The sequence below is a fragment of the Salvelinus namaycush genome, chromosome 40 (genome assembly GCF_016432855.1).
Source record: "Salvelinus namaycush isolate Seneca chromosome 40, SaNama_1.0, whole genome shotgun sequence".
Taxonomy (NCBI): domain Eukaryota; kingdom Metazoa; phylum Chordata; class Actinopteri; order Salmoniformes; family Salmonidae; genus Salvelinus; species Salvelinus namaycush.
In genome coordinates, this window is record NC_052346.1 from 20,807,801 (window position 1) to 20,823,932 (window position 16,132).

The 16,132-nt window shown below is 41.3% G+C and overlaps 1 protein-coding gene across 1 annotated transcript; it reads left to right on the forward strand.

Moving 5' to 3' along the window:
- The first annotated feature begins 322 nt into the window (after window positions 1–322).
- On the forward strand, window positions 323–9,537 carry LOC120033471 (zinc finger protein 135-like). The gene is made up of 2 exons (XM_038979837.1): window positions 323–346; window positions 8,009–9,537. The coding sequence occupies exons 1-2, from the start codon at window positions 323–325 to the stop codon at window positions 9,296–9,298; spliced, it is 1,314 nt and encodes a 437-aa protein (XP_038835765.1). The 3' UTR covers window positions 9,299–9,537.
- The last annotated feature ends 6,595 nt before the right edge of the window (window positions 9,538–16,132 follow it).

A 16,132-nucleotide genomic window follows, 5' to 3' on the forward strand; every position in this document is an offset into this window, starting at 1 on the left:
GAGAGTGAGGCCAACTGCATGGAATGGGGTCGATTAATGCGGATGAATCGGAACACGTATCAAACTCATTCCATGGAGGACCAAGTGTCTGCGGGTTTTCGCTCCACCCTTATACTTGATTAATGAATTAATGTCACTAATTAGTAAGGAACTCCCCTCATCTGATGGTCTAGGTTTTAATTGAAAGGAAAAAAATTAAACGCGCGGAGACTCGGTCATCAATGGAGTGAGTTTGACACCCCTGAAACAATGGAAATGGAGAGAGTTTGAGAAGCAACAGCTGTGCTGGAATGCGATCAATGTGGGGGACAGTTGTGATGATATGGAGCGGGAGGATGAGGGCCTAGTATGTGAATGGTCTGTAGTGGAAAGACATAGGAAGAACAGAGATAATGGTACTGGAAGCAGAGGTGCATGTAGTATAGAAACTCTAAAGAGGCCCAAGGTAGGGAGCTAGAGTAATAATGTGTCACAGTGGAAAGTTGGGATGGTGTTTGAGGAGACCACAGGGCCTCATTTACACCCTATTTGATTAACCAAGGCCATAAAAAGAGAGATGAAGTTAAATTGGGCTGCATCCGTGTAAATGATAACTTGTTCTGAACTAGCCTACCTGGTTAAATAAAGATGAAATTAAACATTTAAAATGGTAGATTGTTAATATCTTGTGCTGGTCAGGTTCAGCAAGGGAAGATTATTCAATTGGAAAATCATAATGGGATGAAGCTCAGAAGCCATGACCCTGGAGCTTATGCTAAATTGAAGGGAGTAATCTCTGAGGTCCCAATATCTATGTCCATGGATGATATTGTTAAAGAAAATGTGAAGGAGACAGAGTGGTTGAAGCCTAAAGGTTGATCAGTAGGAAAGAGGGTTAAAGAAGTGAAAGCTTATCAGTGCTGTTGAGGTTTGAGAAGGTTTTGTCTGGAAAAGTACAGAATAGGATTCCTTAGCTTCCATGTCAGAGAATTTGACCCAGCCTCATCAATCAACCAATCAAATGTATTTATAAAGCCCTTCTTACATCAGCTGATGTCACAAAGTGCTGTACAGAAACCCAGCCTAAAACCCCAAACCGCAAGCAATGCAGTGGCTTGGAAAAACTCCCTAGAAAGGCCAGAACCCAGGAAGAAACCTTGAGAGGAACCAGGCTATGAGGGGTGGCCAGTCCTCTTCTGGCTGTGCTGGGTGGATATTATAACAGAACATGGCCAAGATGTTCAAATGTTCATAGATGACCAGCAGTGTCAAATAATAATAATCACAGTGGTTGTCGAGGGTGCTACAGGTCAGCACCTCAGGAGTTAATGTCAGTTGGCTTTTCATAGCCGATCATTCAGAGTATCTCTACCGCTCCTGCTGTCTCTAGAGAGTTGAAAACAGCAGGTCTGGGACAGGTAGCACGTCCGGTGAACAGGTCAGGGTTCCATAACAGAACAGTTGAAACTGGAGCAGCAACAGTGAATCATCACAGTGTGTTTAAATGCCAAAGAATGGGACATGTAGCTGTTGAGTGAAAAGATGTGCCAAGTGTGGTGGGGAACATGATTACGGTGAATGTTGGAGCAATGTGACGGTTAAGTGTTGCAATTGTGTGGAGGACACAGAGAGCAGCATTTGGTGGATGCCAGGTGCAGAGAGATGCTCAGAGATATAGAATCTGTCATGATGTATCATATGCAGAGGCTTTAAGACAGACTGGTGGAACTACAGTGCAGACTGATGGAGCTTCCATGGTTGGTCCCATAGTAAGAGGACCTACTGTCAGACTGATGGAGCTTCCATGGCTGGTCCCGTAGTAAGAGGACCTACTGTCAGACTGATGGAGCTTCCATGGCTGGTCTTGTAGTAAGAGGACCTACTGTCAGACTGATGGAGCTTCCATGGTTGGTCCCGTAGTAAGAGGACCTACTGTCAGACTGATGGAGCTTCCATGGCTGGTCTTGTAGTAAGAGGACCTACTGTCAGACTGATGGAGCTTCCATTGTTGGTCCTGTAGTAAGAGGACCTACTGTCAGACTGATGGAGCTTCCATGGCTGGTCCCGTAGTAAGAGACAAGGTTATTCAGGAAAATAGTACATAGTGCTGCCTGAAACATACTGCAACCTTGTACTAAATGGTTTTTGAGTCATTTATGCATTTATGTGAATTTAGGAAATCTACTATAGATTAAGTGCTCTTATGTTGTGCAATTTAAAATGTGTACTTTGTGTCTAATGTGAATGAATGTTTTGTCAAGGATTAGCTACCTGATCTGCTGAAATGAGATAATTGAACAAGAAAAAAGAGAACATATTTTTACAGAATAAAGTGCCAGAACTGTCAAGAAAATAACTTTTGTGTCCGTTTGTCTTTATTACTACAGGCCGACTCAGATTAAGTCTGAGGCCAGTAACATCAACAGTGAGGACAAACCCAGCCTGCCTCTCTCCTTCCACACTGAGTCCAAACCTACAGTCACTGGGTCCTGATTGTGACAGTGGAGCCCAGTTTGCACTGCAGGATTCAGAGATGGCATCAGTGAAGCTGGAGGACTGCAGTCAAACACTGGAGCTGAATGTCAACATTAAAGATGAAGAAGAAGAGGAGGAGAAGATTAGGACAACTGTTAGTCATGGTAAGAGCACGTTTTCTCTATAAGTTATCTTCATATATTAGACCTCCATAAGTTATGACCCAGTCTATTGCTAGGTTGAATTCTGTAATTCTGACATTACACATCCCTGAACACCTCAAGACTTCACAGCAAAGCAAAACATTTTAAAACTTGTAACGCCTGCCTTTTCCCACACATTGTTTCAAGAACGTTGAAAATGTTTAATGCCCTCAATCACCTTGTTAGGCATACCTCATTTCAAAATAGGCCATGGCATCATCACTGTCAATATTGAATTATAATTTGTTTGCTGCACAGAATATCAGATCTCAACAACGATTGGAGAAGTGATGAACATAACCAGTAGACTACCACATCCTGATGATTTATATCTCATACATATATACACTGCTCAAAAAAATAAAGGGAACACTTAAACAACACAATGTAACTCCAAGTCAATCACACTTCTGTGAAATCAAACTGTCCACTTAGGAAGCAACACTGATTGACAATAAATTTCACATGCTGTTGTGCAAATGGAATAGACAAAAGTTGGAAATTATAGGCAATTAGCAAGACACCCCCCAAAACAGGAGTGATTCTGCAGGTGGTGACCACAGACCACTTCTCAGTTCCTATGCTTCCTGGCTGATGTTTTGGTCACTTTTGAATGCTGGCGGTGCTCTCACTCTAGTGGTAGCATGAGACGAAGTCTACAACCCACACAAGTGGCTCAGGTAGTGCAGTTCATCCAGGATGGCACATCAATGCGAACTGTGGCAAAAAGGTTTGCTGTGTCTGTCAGCGTAGTGTCCAGAGCATGCAGGCGCTACCAGGAGACAGGCCAGTACATCAGGAGACGTGGAGGAGGCCGTAGGAGGGCAACAACCCAGCAGCAGGACCGCTACCTCCGCCTTAGTGCAAGGAGGTGCACTGCCAGCGCCCTGCAAAATGACCTCCAGCACCTTTTGTTTATTCCATTTGCACAACAGCATGTGAAATTTATTGTCAATCAGTGTTGCTTCCTAAGTGGACAGTTTGATTTCACAGAAGTGTGATTGACTTGGAATTACATTGTGTTGTTTAAGTGTACCCTTTATTTTTTTGAGCAGTGTATTTAATATTTTCTATATCAAGTTGTAGAAACATCTCAAGGATGATCAATGGAAACAGGATGCACCTCAGCTCAATTCAAAAGTTTGGGGTCACTTAACACCAGTCTCAAAGTCAACAGTGAAGAGGCGACTCCGGGATGCTGGCCTTCTTGGCAGAGTTGCAAAGGCCAGTTTTATTGCTTCTTTAATGAGCACCACAGTTTTCAGCTGTACTAACATGAATTCAAAAGGGTTTTCTAATGATCAATTAGCCTTTTAAAATTATAAACTTGGATTAGCTAACACAACATGCCATTGGATCACAGGAGTGATGGTTGCTGATAATGGGCCTCTGTACGCCTATGTAGATATTCCATAAAATATCTGCCGTTTCCAGCTACAATAGTCATTTACAACAATAACAATGTCCACACTGTATTTCTGATCAATTTGATGTTATTTTAATGGACAAACAATGTGCTTTTCTTTCAAAACAAGGACATTTCTAAGTGACCCCAAACGTTTGAACAGTAGTGTATATTTAATATGTTTTATATATCAAGTTGTAGAAACATCTCAAGGATGATCAATGGAAACAGGATGCATCTGAACTCAATTTTGACAGGATTGTGTCGGCACAGATCTGGGGACCGGTACCAAAACATTTCTGCAGCATTAAAGGTCCCCAAGAACACAGAGGCCTCCATCATCCTTCAATGGAAGAAGTTTGGAACCACCAAGACTCTTCCTAGATCTGGCCACCCGGCCAAACTGAGCAATCGGGGGAGAAGGGCCTTGGTCAGGGAGGTGGCCAAGAACCCGATGGTCACTCTGACAGTACTCCAGAGTTCCTCTATGGAACTCTTCCTCTATGTAGAGTGCCCAGATGGAAGCCACTTTTCAGTAAAAGGCACATGACAGTCCGCTTGGAGTTCGTCAAAAGGCACCTAAATGACTCTGACCATGAGAAACAAGATTCTCTGGTCTGATGAAACCAAAATTTAACTCTTTGGCCTGAATGCCAAGCGTCATGTCTGGAACTAACCTGGCACCATCCCTACGGTGAAGCATGGTGGTGGCAGCAGCATGCTGTGGGGATGTTTTTCAGCGGCAGGGACTGGGTGACTTGTCAGGATCAAGGGACAGATGAACGTAGCAAAGTATAGAAAGATCCTTGATGAAAACCAACTTGAGAGCGCTCGGGACCTCAGACTAGGGTGAAGGTTCACCTTCCAACAGGACAATGACCCTAAGCACACAGCCAAGACAACGTGGGAGTGGCTTCGGTACAAGTCTCAATGTCATTGAGTGGGCCATCCAGAGCCCGGACTTGAACCCGATCAAACATCTCTGGAGAGACCTGGAAATAGCTTTGCAGAGACGCTCCTCATCCAACCTGGCAGAGCTTGAGAGGATCTGCAGAGAATGGGAGAAACTCCCCAAATACAGGTGTGCCAAGCTTGTAGCTTCATACCCAACAAGACTCAAGGCTGTAATCGCTGCCAGAGGTGCTTCAACTAACTATTGTGTAAAGGGTCTGAATACGTACGTAAATGTAATATTTCAGTTATTTCTAAAAACCTGTTTTTGCCCTTGTCATTATGGGGTATTGCGATGTCATTATGGGGTATTGGGATGTCATTATGGGGTATTGCGATGTCATTATGGGGTATTGTGATGCCATTATGGGGTATTGTTTGTAGATTGCTGAGAAGAAAAAAAACGATTTAATCAATTTTAGAATAAGGCTGTAATGTAACAAGACGTGGAAAAAATCAAGGGGTCTGAATACTTTTTGAATAAATTGTAGATCTTATTTCATGCTACTGAGACTTGGATGGCACCAGTATTGCCAGCATTTGTTTTATTCACTGGGTTATCTGGAGTGTTCAGAGAGTAGACTAAAGAAGTGAAGTAGACAAACTGCCAGTGTTTTTGAAGTTATATGAAATGAGTCTGTGTAGTTACTAACCCTTGTGATAGTAAGTGGAGGATGATATAGCTCATAATTTTCACGACTTTTGCCTCTTTTTAGTTTTTGACTCCTACCGAAAAATCTAGGGTCACTTAGATTCTTGATAGTCCTTGTTTTTGAAAGAAAAGTAATTTTTTTCCTCCATTAAAATAACATCAAATTGATCATTAATACAGTAGACATTGTTAATGTTGTAAATGACTATTGTAGCTGGAAACGGGGGATTTTTTTTTATTGGAATATCTACATAGGTGTACAGAAGCCCATTATCAGCAACCATCACTCCTGTGATCCAATGGCATGTTGTGTTAGCTAATCCAAGTTGATCATTTTAAAAGGCTAATTGATCATTAGAAAACCTTTTTGCAATTATGTTAGCACAGCTGAAAACTGTGGTTCTGATTAAAGAAGCAATAAAACTGGCCATCTTTAGACTAGTTGAGTTTCTGGGTCATTTGTCGGTTCGATTACAAGCTCAAAATGGCCAGAAACAAAGACCTTTCTTCTGAAACTCGTCAGTCTATTCTTGTTCTGAGAAATGAAGGCTATTCCAGGCGAGAAATTGCCACGAGACTGAAGATCTCGTACAACGCTGTGTACTACTCCCTTCAAAGAACATCGCAAACTGGCTTTAACCAGAATAGAAAATGGAGTGGGAGGCCCCGGTGCACAACTGGGCAAGAGGACAAGTACATTAGTGTCTAGTTGGAGAAACAGACGTCTCACAAGTCCTCAACTGGCAGCTTCATTAAATAGTACACGCAATACAACAGTCTCAACGTCAACTGTGAAGAGGCGACTCCGGGATGCTGGCCTTCTAGACACTATTCTGGTTAGAGACTGTTTGCGCTGTTCTGTGAAGGGAGTAGTACACAGCGTTGTACGAGATCTTCAGCCGTTTCCAGCTACAATGGTCATTTACAACATTAACAATGTCTACACTGTATTTCTGATCATTTTGACATTATTTGAATGGACAATTTTTTAAATTTTCTTACAAATGTCCTTGTTCTTGAAAGTGACCCCAATCTTTGAATTCATTCATTTATTTCACCACTAATGGTAGTGTATTTATTTTAATTTATTATTTTAACATTTTTTTTACTTCCTTAGCAAACTGGTTATTGTCCTGAATTTCGGATGACTGACGTGCCCAAAGTAAACTGCCTGTAAACTGCCCAGAAGCTAGGATATGCATATACTTGATAGCATTGGATAGAAAACACTCTGAAGTTTCTAAACCTGTTAAAATAATGTCTGTGGGTATAAAAGAACTGATATGGCAGGCGAAAACCTTAAGGAAAATCCTTACGGATTTTTTTGTTGTTGAGGTCACAGGTTTTTTTCAATGCTTGCCAATGGGATATACAAATAGATAGGACCCAGATTGCAGTTCCTATGGCTTCCACTAGATATCACCAGTCCTTAGAATGGGTTTCAGGTATTTGTAGTTTTTCCAAGGTGTCCCCCATTAGAAAAGTAGTCATGTTGCGCGCATCAACGAGAGTGCACTCTTTGTTATTTATTTTCGCTATTGAACAGACTATTCTCCGTCTTAAATATGATTTTTTATTTAGATATTAGAATACCTGAGGATTAATTAGAAACATCGTTTGACTTGTTTGGATGAACTTTACTGGTAACCTTTTGGATTTGTTTGTGTGCATGTTGAACGAGTTAATTACTGAATCAAGCGCGCCAACTAAACTGACATTTTTGGGATATAATGAAAGACTTTATCGAACAAAACGACCATTCATTGTGTAGCCTGGGACCCTTGGAATTGCAATCAGAGGAAGATCTTCAAAGGTAAGTGATTTATTTAATTGCTGTCTGTGATTTTGAAAACAGGTTAACTATGCAAATAAGTTAAGAACAAATTCTTATTTTCAAGGACGACCTTTTACCTTGTCAGCTCAGGGATTTGATCTTGCAACCTTTCGGTTGCTCTAACCACTAGGCTACCTGTCACCCGGTATGGCCAGAAGAGGAATGGTCACCGCTCTGAGCCTGGTTCCTCTCTAGGTTTCTTCCAAGGTTCCTGCTTTCTAGAGATTTTTTTGTGGCCACTGTGCTTCTACACCTGCATTGCTTGCTCTTTGTGGATTTTAGGCTGGGTTTCTGTTAAGCACTTTGTGAAAACTACTGATGTAAAAAGGGCTTCATTAAATACATTTGATTGACATGTATATCACACCAACTGACTGGTTCTTCTGATGTTCACAGGATACCATGTTGAGACATTCTCTACATCCAGAGATCAACAGCAGGAAGATCAGAGAGATAAGAAGTCTCATCACTGCCCACATTGTGAAGAGATTTTCCCATTTCTATCAAAGCTAAAAATACACCTAAAAATACACACAGGAGAGAAGCCTTACTCCTGCTCTGACTGTGGAAAATGTTTCAAAACATCAACTCAGCTAAAACTTCATCAGAGAACACACACAGGAGAGAAGCCTTATTACTGCTCTGACTGTGGAAAACGTTTTAAAACATCAACTCAGCTAAAAGTTCATCAGAGAACACACACAGGAGAGAAGCCTTATTACTGCTCTGACTGTGGAAAACGTTTTAAAACATCAACTCAGCTAAAAGTTCATCAGAGAACACACACAGGAGCGAAGCCTTATTCTTGCTCTGACTGTGGAAAATGTTTTAAAACATCAAATGAACTGAAAGTTCATCAGAGAACACACACGGGAGAGAAGCCTTACGTCTGCTCTGACTGTGGGAAGAGTTTCTCCCAATTTTATACCTTAAAAACACATGAACGTATACATACAGGAGAGAAGCCTTACTCCTGCTCTGACTGTGTAAAATATTTCAAAACGTCAACTGAGCTAAAAGTTCATCAGAGAACACACACAGGAGAGAAGCCGTATTACTGCTCTGACTGTGGAAAATGTTTAAAAACATTAAATGAGCTAAAAGTTCATCAGAGAATACACACAGGAGAGAAGCCTTACGTCTGCTTTGACTGTGGAACTAGTTTTTCTCAACTTTCCCATTTAAAATCACATGAACGTATACATACAGGGGAGAAGCCATACTCCTGCTCTGACTGTGGAAAATGTTTTAAAACATTATATGAGCTAAAAGTTCATCAGAGAACACTCACAGGAGAGAAGCCTTACGTCTGCTCTGACTGTGGAAAATGCTTCAAAACATCAACTGATCTAAAAGTTCATCAGAGAACACACTCAGGAGAGAAGCCTTACGTCTGCTCTGACTGTGGAACTAGTTTCTCGCAACTTTCCCACTTAAAATCACATGATCGTATACATACAGGGGAGAAGCCATACTCCTGCGCTGACTGTGGAAAATGCTTCAAAACATCAACTGTGCTAACAGTTCATCACAGAACACACACAGGAGAGAAGCCTTATTACTGCTCTGACTGTGTAAAATGCTTCACAACATCAGCTAAGCTAAAACTACATCAGAGAACACACACAGGAGAAAAGCCTTACTCCTGTTCTGACTGTGGTGTGAGTTTCTCTCGGCTTGATACCTTAAAAACACACCAACAGATACATAAAGGAGAGAAGCCATACTCCTGCTCTGCCTGTGTAAAATGCTTCAAAACAGCAACTGAGCTAATAGTTCATCAGAGAACACACGCATGAGAGATGCCGGCTTACGTCTGTTCTGACTTTTGGGTGAGTTTTTCTCACCATAGCAACTTAACACACCAATGTATACACACAGGAGAGAAGCCTTACTCCTGCTCTGTGGAATGGTGGGCGTGTAACTCAAACTTCTAGCCAAAGTTTGCGTGTTTGAATCTCATCAAGGAGGACTTTAGCATTTTAGCTAATTAGCAACTTTGCAACTACCTACTACTTTTAGCTATTACTTAGCATGTTAGCTTAGCATGCAACTACTTAGCATGTTAGCTAACCTTTCCCCGAAACCCATTTAACTCTACCTTAAACCCCTCACCCCTAACCTAAGTAACGTTAGCAACAACAAATTGGAATTCGTAACATATCATACATTTTACAAGTTCGCAACATATTGTATGAATAGCAATGCGTAAAATAAAATACGATTTGTTATTCGTAACAAACGATACGTCCTACAAGTCGTATTATACTAAACAGCAATTTACAGTTCGTATAAGGATATCAGTCAATTGAAATAAATGTGGCCCTAATCTATGGATTTCACATGACTGGGCAGGGGCTCGCCATGGGTGGGACTTGGGAGCCAGGCCCAGCCAATCAGCATGAGTTTTCCCCCACAAAAGGTCTTTATTACAGACAGAAATACTACTCAGCCTCCCCCCCCCCCCCTCCCCTCTCCAGACAATCCTGCAGGTGAAGAAGTCTTGGGCTGCCGTGGTTACATGTGATCTGCAGTTGTGAGGCCGGTTGGATATACTGCCAAATTCTCTAAAAGGATATTAGAGGTGACTTATGGTAGAGATATAAATATTGAGTTCTCTGGCAACAGCTCTGGTGGATATTCCTGCAGTCATCATGACAATTGCACATTCCCTGAACTTGAGACATCTGTGACATTGTGTTGTGTGGCCTTTTATTGTCCCCCAGCACAAGGTGCACCCGTGTAATGATAATGCTGTTTTATCAGCATCTTGATATGCCACACCTGTCAGGTGGATGGATTATCTTGACAAAGGCTGAAATGCTCACTAACAGGGATATAAACAAAGTTGTGCACAACATTTGAGAGACATTAGCTTTTTGTGCATATGGAACATTGCTGGATTTTTTTTATTTCAGCTCATGAAACCAACACTTTAGATGTTTGGTTTATATTTTAGTTCAGTTTATATTGGTAGTCCAATGTAATGTAACCTAACATACTAAATGGAGTGGCACTGATGCTTTTTGTATAATATAATATGTTTTGCTCTGAGACCAGGTTGTCCCTCTGCAGTATTCTGTGGGAAAGAGCTAGTATACACTTTTTTTATTGAACCTTTATTTAACTAGGCAAGTCAGTTAAGAACCAATTCTTATTTACAATGATGGCCTAGGAACAGTGGGTTAACTGCCTTGTTCAGAGGCAAAACAACAGATTTTTACCTTGTCACCTCGGGGATTTGATCAAGCAACCTTTTGGTTACTGGCCCAATGCTCTAACCACTAGGCTACCTTACGCCCCTAACATGTATCAGATAGAGATGGTGTGATGATCACTTTTCACCACTAGTTTGGGGGGATTGTTTTACAACTTTATTTAATGAGACACAGTTTATGAAATTAATACATGTGCTTATTAATTGTCTTTAAAACTAGATGAGTTATTTTAGTTACTGATCATGAATGTGTTTGGATAACTGCATTGAAGCAAACTTTATTGATCTGCTAATGAAAAATAACGTTACATGAATATGTACTGGTCAACCTCTTCTTCTCTTTAGTATTCAGTTCTTCATATTAGATCTGACAGTATGAATGGTTCTTATGGTTGTATTCAGTTCTTCATATTAGATCTGACAGTATGAATGGTTCTTATGGGCTGAGTGCCTGGAGTGTTTTTGTATGACTACAGTCAGGAGTTCTCTCTGACCCTGTGATGTCACCAGCACATTAAGTACATTCATCTTAAGATAGCCAGGTGAGACAACCACATAGCACAGTAAATACATTTCTCCTCAATTAGTCAGTGTCACATTATTATTATTATTTGTATTCGTATTAGTATTATTAGTAATTTGGGGGGGTACTCTTTAAAGACGTAGGGTTTCAGACCTTTTCGGGCAGATGGGCAGGGACTCTGCTGGCCTAGCATCAGAGGGAAGCTGGTGCCACCATTGGGGTGCCAGGACAGAGAAGTGCTTTGACTGGGCTGAGAGGGAGCTTGACCTCCTTTAGCAGTGGGACGGCCATGAGACCAGAGGTGGCAGAACTGAGTGCTCGGGTTGGGATACAGGGTTTGAGCATAGCCTGAAGGTAGAGATGGGGCTGTTCTTCTTGCTGCACTGTAAGTAAACACCATTGTCTTGTAGTGGATGTGAGCTTCGACTGGAAGCCAGTGGAATGTACGGAGGAGCAGGGTGACATGGGGGAACTTGGGAAGGTTAAACATCCAGATGGACTGCAGTGTTCTAGATAAGTTCAGTGGCGACCCATCATTCAGGGCAGGTGGGCCACCTGTTTTGAGACCCACAGTTTTAGCAATAAAAAAGTGAGAGAAAAATGTTTCTGTTTGCAAACAATGTAAAAAACATATATAATTGAGTTATTAATTAAGCCGCATACAGTTATGGTCTCTTTTCTGTTTTCTTGAGTAAGGCAGCTCCAAAATGCAGGTGTTTCAGCCTAGCTCAGTGCATTCTGTGGAGGTTGGGCAAGCCAGCAGAAAATACGGAGCTTTGTGCCGTGATTGGCTCAGTGTTCTGTCATTCATGGGGACAATATCTCACTGCCAAGTCTAAGGGTAGAACTTGACAATTCAAGCCCCTTGGGTGCTGCCATAGAGTTACATTATAAGTGCCTATCCAAGAAGGCTTAAGGTCATTGTCCACAGAGAAAATAACGTCAAATCATGTGATATCTACAGTCGCTTTGATTGGACTGATCATGTCAACATCTTACTTTCAAAATCTGAGCTAGCAGTCATCATGAATCAAGTTGACAATCTACTGGCAAATCCTTTTTAATCTTTGTCATATGAAGAGAAATAATGAGAAAATATAGATAAAACGTATCGGTGCTCATCGGCCATTGGACAAACATTAGACAACAAGTTGGAAATGGCAAATTCAACAATGAGTGGTTTGGAAGGAATCAGTGGCTAACTGCAAGCTTTCATTAGCCTGCTATTCAGTTGAGTGGCTGTGTGGTCCCAAGTCTAAGATTAAGGGGCTCTTTTCCTAGTTTAAAATTGTAAACATTTAACATTGGCCGTGCTGGCAATGAAGCTTGATTTGTGCCGCGCTCAAAACTACTTAACTCGGTACTGCAAAATCTGACTTGAGTGAGTTCAAGACAACTGGGAACTCGGGGGGAAAACAATCCACGACTGGGAAAATACGTTTTAAACTTTCATCCAACTCGGAATTGTAAATTGGGAACTCGGGCCTCTTTCTACAGCTGCGACCTGAAGATCACTGACGTCATCATGATTCCATCTTTTTCCCTTCGAATTCCCAGTTTTGAAAGCACTATAAATCCAGAGAATGCCAGACTTTGATGACACAGTTTGATGACAAAATATGCCCACGATGGACTGCCGTGCCACCTTCCTGTTCAAGTGAGCACAGCATAACAAGGTGAGTCCAAAAATGTCTTGTCTGCTGCTGCATAAATGATGTAATATGCCAGGGAGATGTGTATACTGTAGCTAAGAAAGTAATACTAAGTGTATGTTGTGTAGTAAGATGTTAGTAGACCATGTGCCTCACCCTTGTAATTTGGTCTGTTTTCACCTCTTCATTTTGCCCACTGTTCTGACTTGGTGGTTCACATGTAGCCTATAACCTGTTTTTGAGAAATGTAATCATTGAATATTGCAAGAATTTTCATTGTCTGCGTGTATGCCTTTTATTTATCCTACGGTTCTGACTTTTCGTACAGGGAGAACACTGTAAGAACGGTCCATGTTCTGAATTCTGTTGCTTTGCATTTCAAAAGGGCTGCACAAATAGTTATCTTGACTACGTCCGTCATAGCTCGCTCATTAATGTCTTAATCGAAATGACAGATTTTCTCTTATCCAATCATGTCCAATCATTTGAATTTACCACATGTGGACTCCAGTCAAGTTGTAGAAACATCTCAAGGATGATCAATGGAAACAGGATGCACTTGAGCTCAATTTGTAGTCTGAGCAAAGGGTCTGAATACTTATGCAAATAAGGTATTCATTTTTATACATTTGATAAACAAAATTTGATAAATTCGCTTTGTCATTATGGGGTATTGTGTGTATATTGATGAGGGGTAAAAAAATGCATTTAATCAATTTTCGAATAAGGCTGTAAAGCAACAATGTGGAAAAAGTCAAGGGCTCTTGTATAATTCCCTGTATATGCTTTTAAGGAACTGAAGTGATAAACACAATGGCATAATGGAAAATGCATGTTCAATGGTTCTCTGTATTAGTATTACCAACATTAAAACACCTAGGTAGAGCAGTGGTTCTCTCGGTATTAGTATTATCTCTGTATTACCCACATTAAAACACAATACAGCACCACCAAATTCCATTTGTTAAGTAACCATCTGTTTTATGTAACCATAAAAACATAATATATCATACTATTTTGAGAGTCCCTGATTTATATTTACTATGTTACATCTAGTCTATGAGACGAGGCTGCACCTTAACCTACATTATAAACACGCAGATCAAGAGGTGTGTTTTCCCTTCAGCATCTGCATGTGGCATAAGCTCACCCACCTCACAGCATGAATCTAAAATAGTTAATAACTTTGGCTGTGAGTGATGGGAAAAAATCAGACTCTAAGGCAATTACTTGAATAATTCAAAATATGTTTTATTTACTAACTTGATACCTAAAAAAAATAAAAAATTACTTCGCTATGGGGCCTTCAATGGGAATTGGGCCGTGTTTCAGCTGAACTGCAGTACCGAAAATGCCCTCTGAGCACAGTGGAAAGCATGCTTATAGACTGGAAGCCTGCCCCCTTGATCCGAGAAGGGTGTAATTGCAGACCGCAATTAGGGGCGTACTCTGATATCGGGTGTTTCATGATATCAAGTTTACACCAATTGATGCTCCCCATTGGTCCGTGGCCGTTTCTTTTGCGTTGGGAACAACACTTGTTGACAATTGTAGCATTGTAGCTAAGCCTAACCCTTTTCCTAACCTTAATCTCAGTCTCCTAACCGTCGTTAATTATCATAACCTGCCACGTTAGTTATCCACACCTGCATGGTAAACAAATCCCTAACCCTCACCCCTTTCCTAACATTAACCTCAGTCTCCTAACCTGCCACGGTAATTATCCTAACCTTCCACTTTAATTATCCTAACCTGCCACTTTAATTATCCTAACCTGTTATGTATGCTATGTTCCTAGTTAAATAAATACTTCTTTTTTTTAACAAATTGTGTCCATCAGTTTCATAACACCAGAACTGATTGACTGATAAATTTTTATTTTAACAGGGAACATCCACATCAAGAAACTGTACAGTCGTGGCCAAATGTTTTGAGAATGACACAAATATTAATTTCCACAAAGTTTGCTGCTTCAGTGTCTTTAGATATTTTTGTCAGATGTTACTATGGAATACTGAAGTATAATTACAAGCATTTCATATGTGTCAAAGGCTTTTATTGACAATTACATGAAGTTGATGCAAAGAGTCAATATTTGCAGTTTTGGCCCTTCTTTTTCTAAGACTTTTGCAATCTGCCTTGGCATGCTGTCAATTAACTTCTCGGCCATATCCTGACTGATGGCAGCCCATTCTATGCTTGGAGTGTGTCAGAATGTGTGGGTTTTTGTTTGTCCACCCGCCTCTTGTGGCTTGACCACAAGTTCTCAATGGGATTAAGGTCTGGGGAGTTTCCTAGCCATAGACCCAAAATATTGATGTTTTGTTCCCCGAGCCACTTAGTTATCTCTTTTGCCTTATGGCAAGGTGCTCCATCATGCTGGAAAAGGTATTGTTCGTCACCAAACTGTTCCTGGATGGTTGGGAGAAGTTGCTCTCAGAGGATGTGTTGGTACCATTCTTTATTCATGGCTGTGTTCTTAGGCACAATTGTGAGTGAGCTAATCCCTTGGCTGAGAAGCAACCCCACACATGAATGGTCTCAGGATGCTTTACTGTTGGCATGCCACAGGACTGATGGTAGCGCTCACCTTGTCTTCTCTGGACAAGCTTTTTCCGGATGCCCCAAACAATCGGAAAGGGGATTCATCAGAGAAAATGACTTTACCCCAGTCATCAGCAGTCCATTCCCTGTACCATTTGCACAATATCAGTCTGTCCCTGATGTTTTTCCTGGAGAGAAGTGGCTTCTTTGCTGCCCTTGACACCAGGCCATCCTCCAAAAGTCTTTGTCTCACTGTGCGTGCAGATGCACTCACACCTGCCTGCTGCCATTCCTGAGCAAGCTCTGTACTGGTGGTGCCCCGATCCCGCAGCTGAATCAACTTTAGGAGACGGTCCTGGCGCTTGCTGGACTTTCTTGGGTGCCCTGAAGCCTTCTTCACAACAATTGAACCGCTCTCCTTGAAGTTCTTATGATCCGATAAATGGTTGATTTAGGTGCAATCTTACTGGCAGCGATATCCTTGCCTGTGATGCCCTTTTTGTGCAAAGCAATGATGACAGCACATGTTTCCTTGCAGGTAACCATGATTGACAGAGGAAGAACAAGGATTCCAAGCACCACCCTCCTTTTAAAGCTTCCAGTCTGTTATTCGAACTCAATCAGCATGACAGAGTGATCTCCAGCCTTGTCCTCGTCAACACTCACACCTGTGTTAACGAGAGAATCACTGACATGT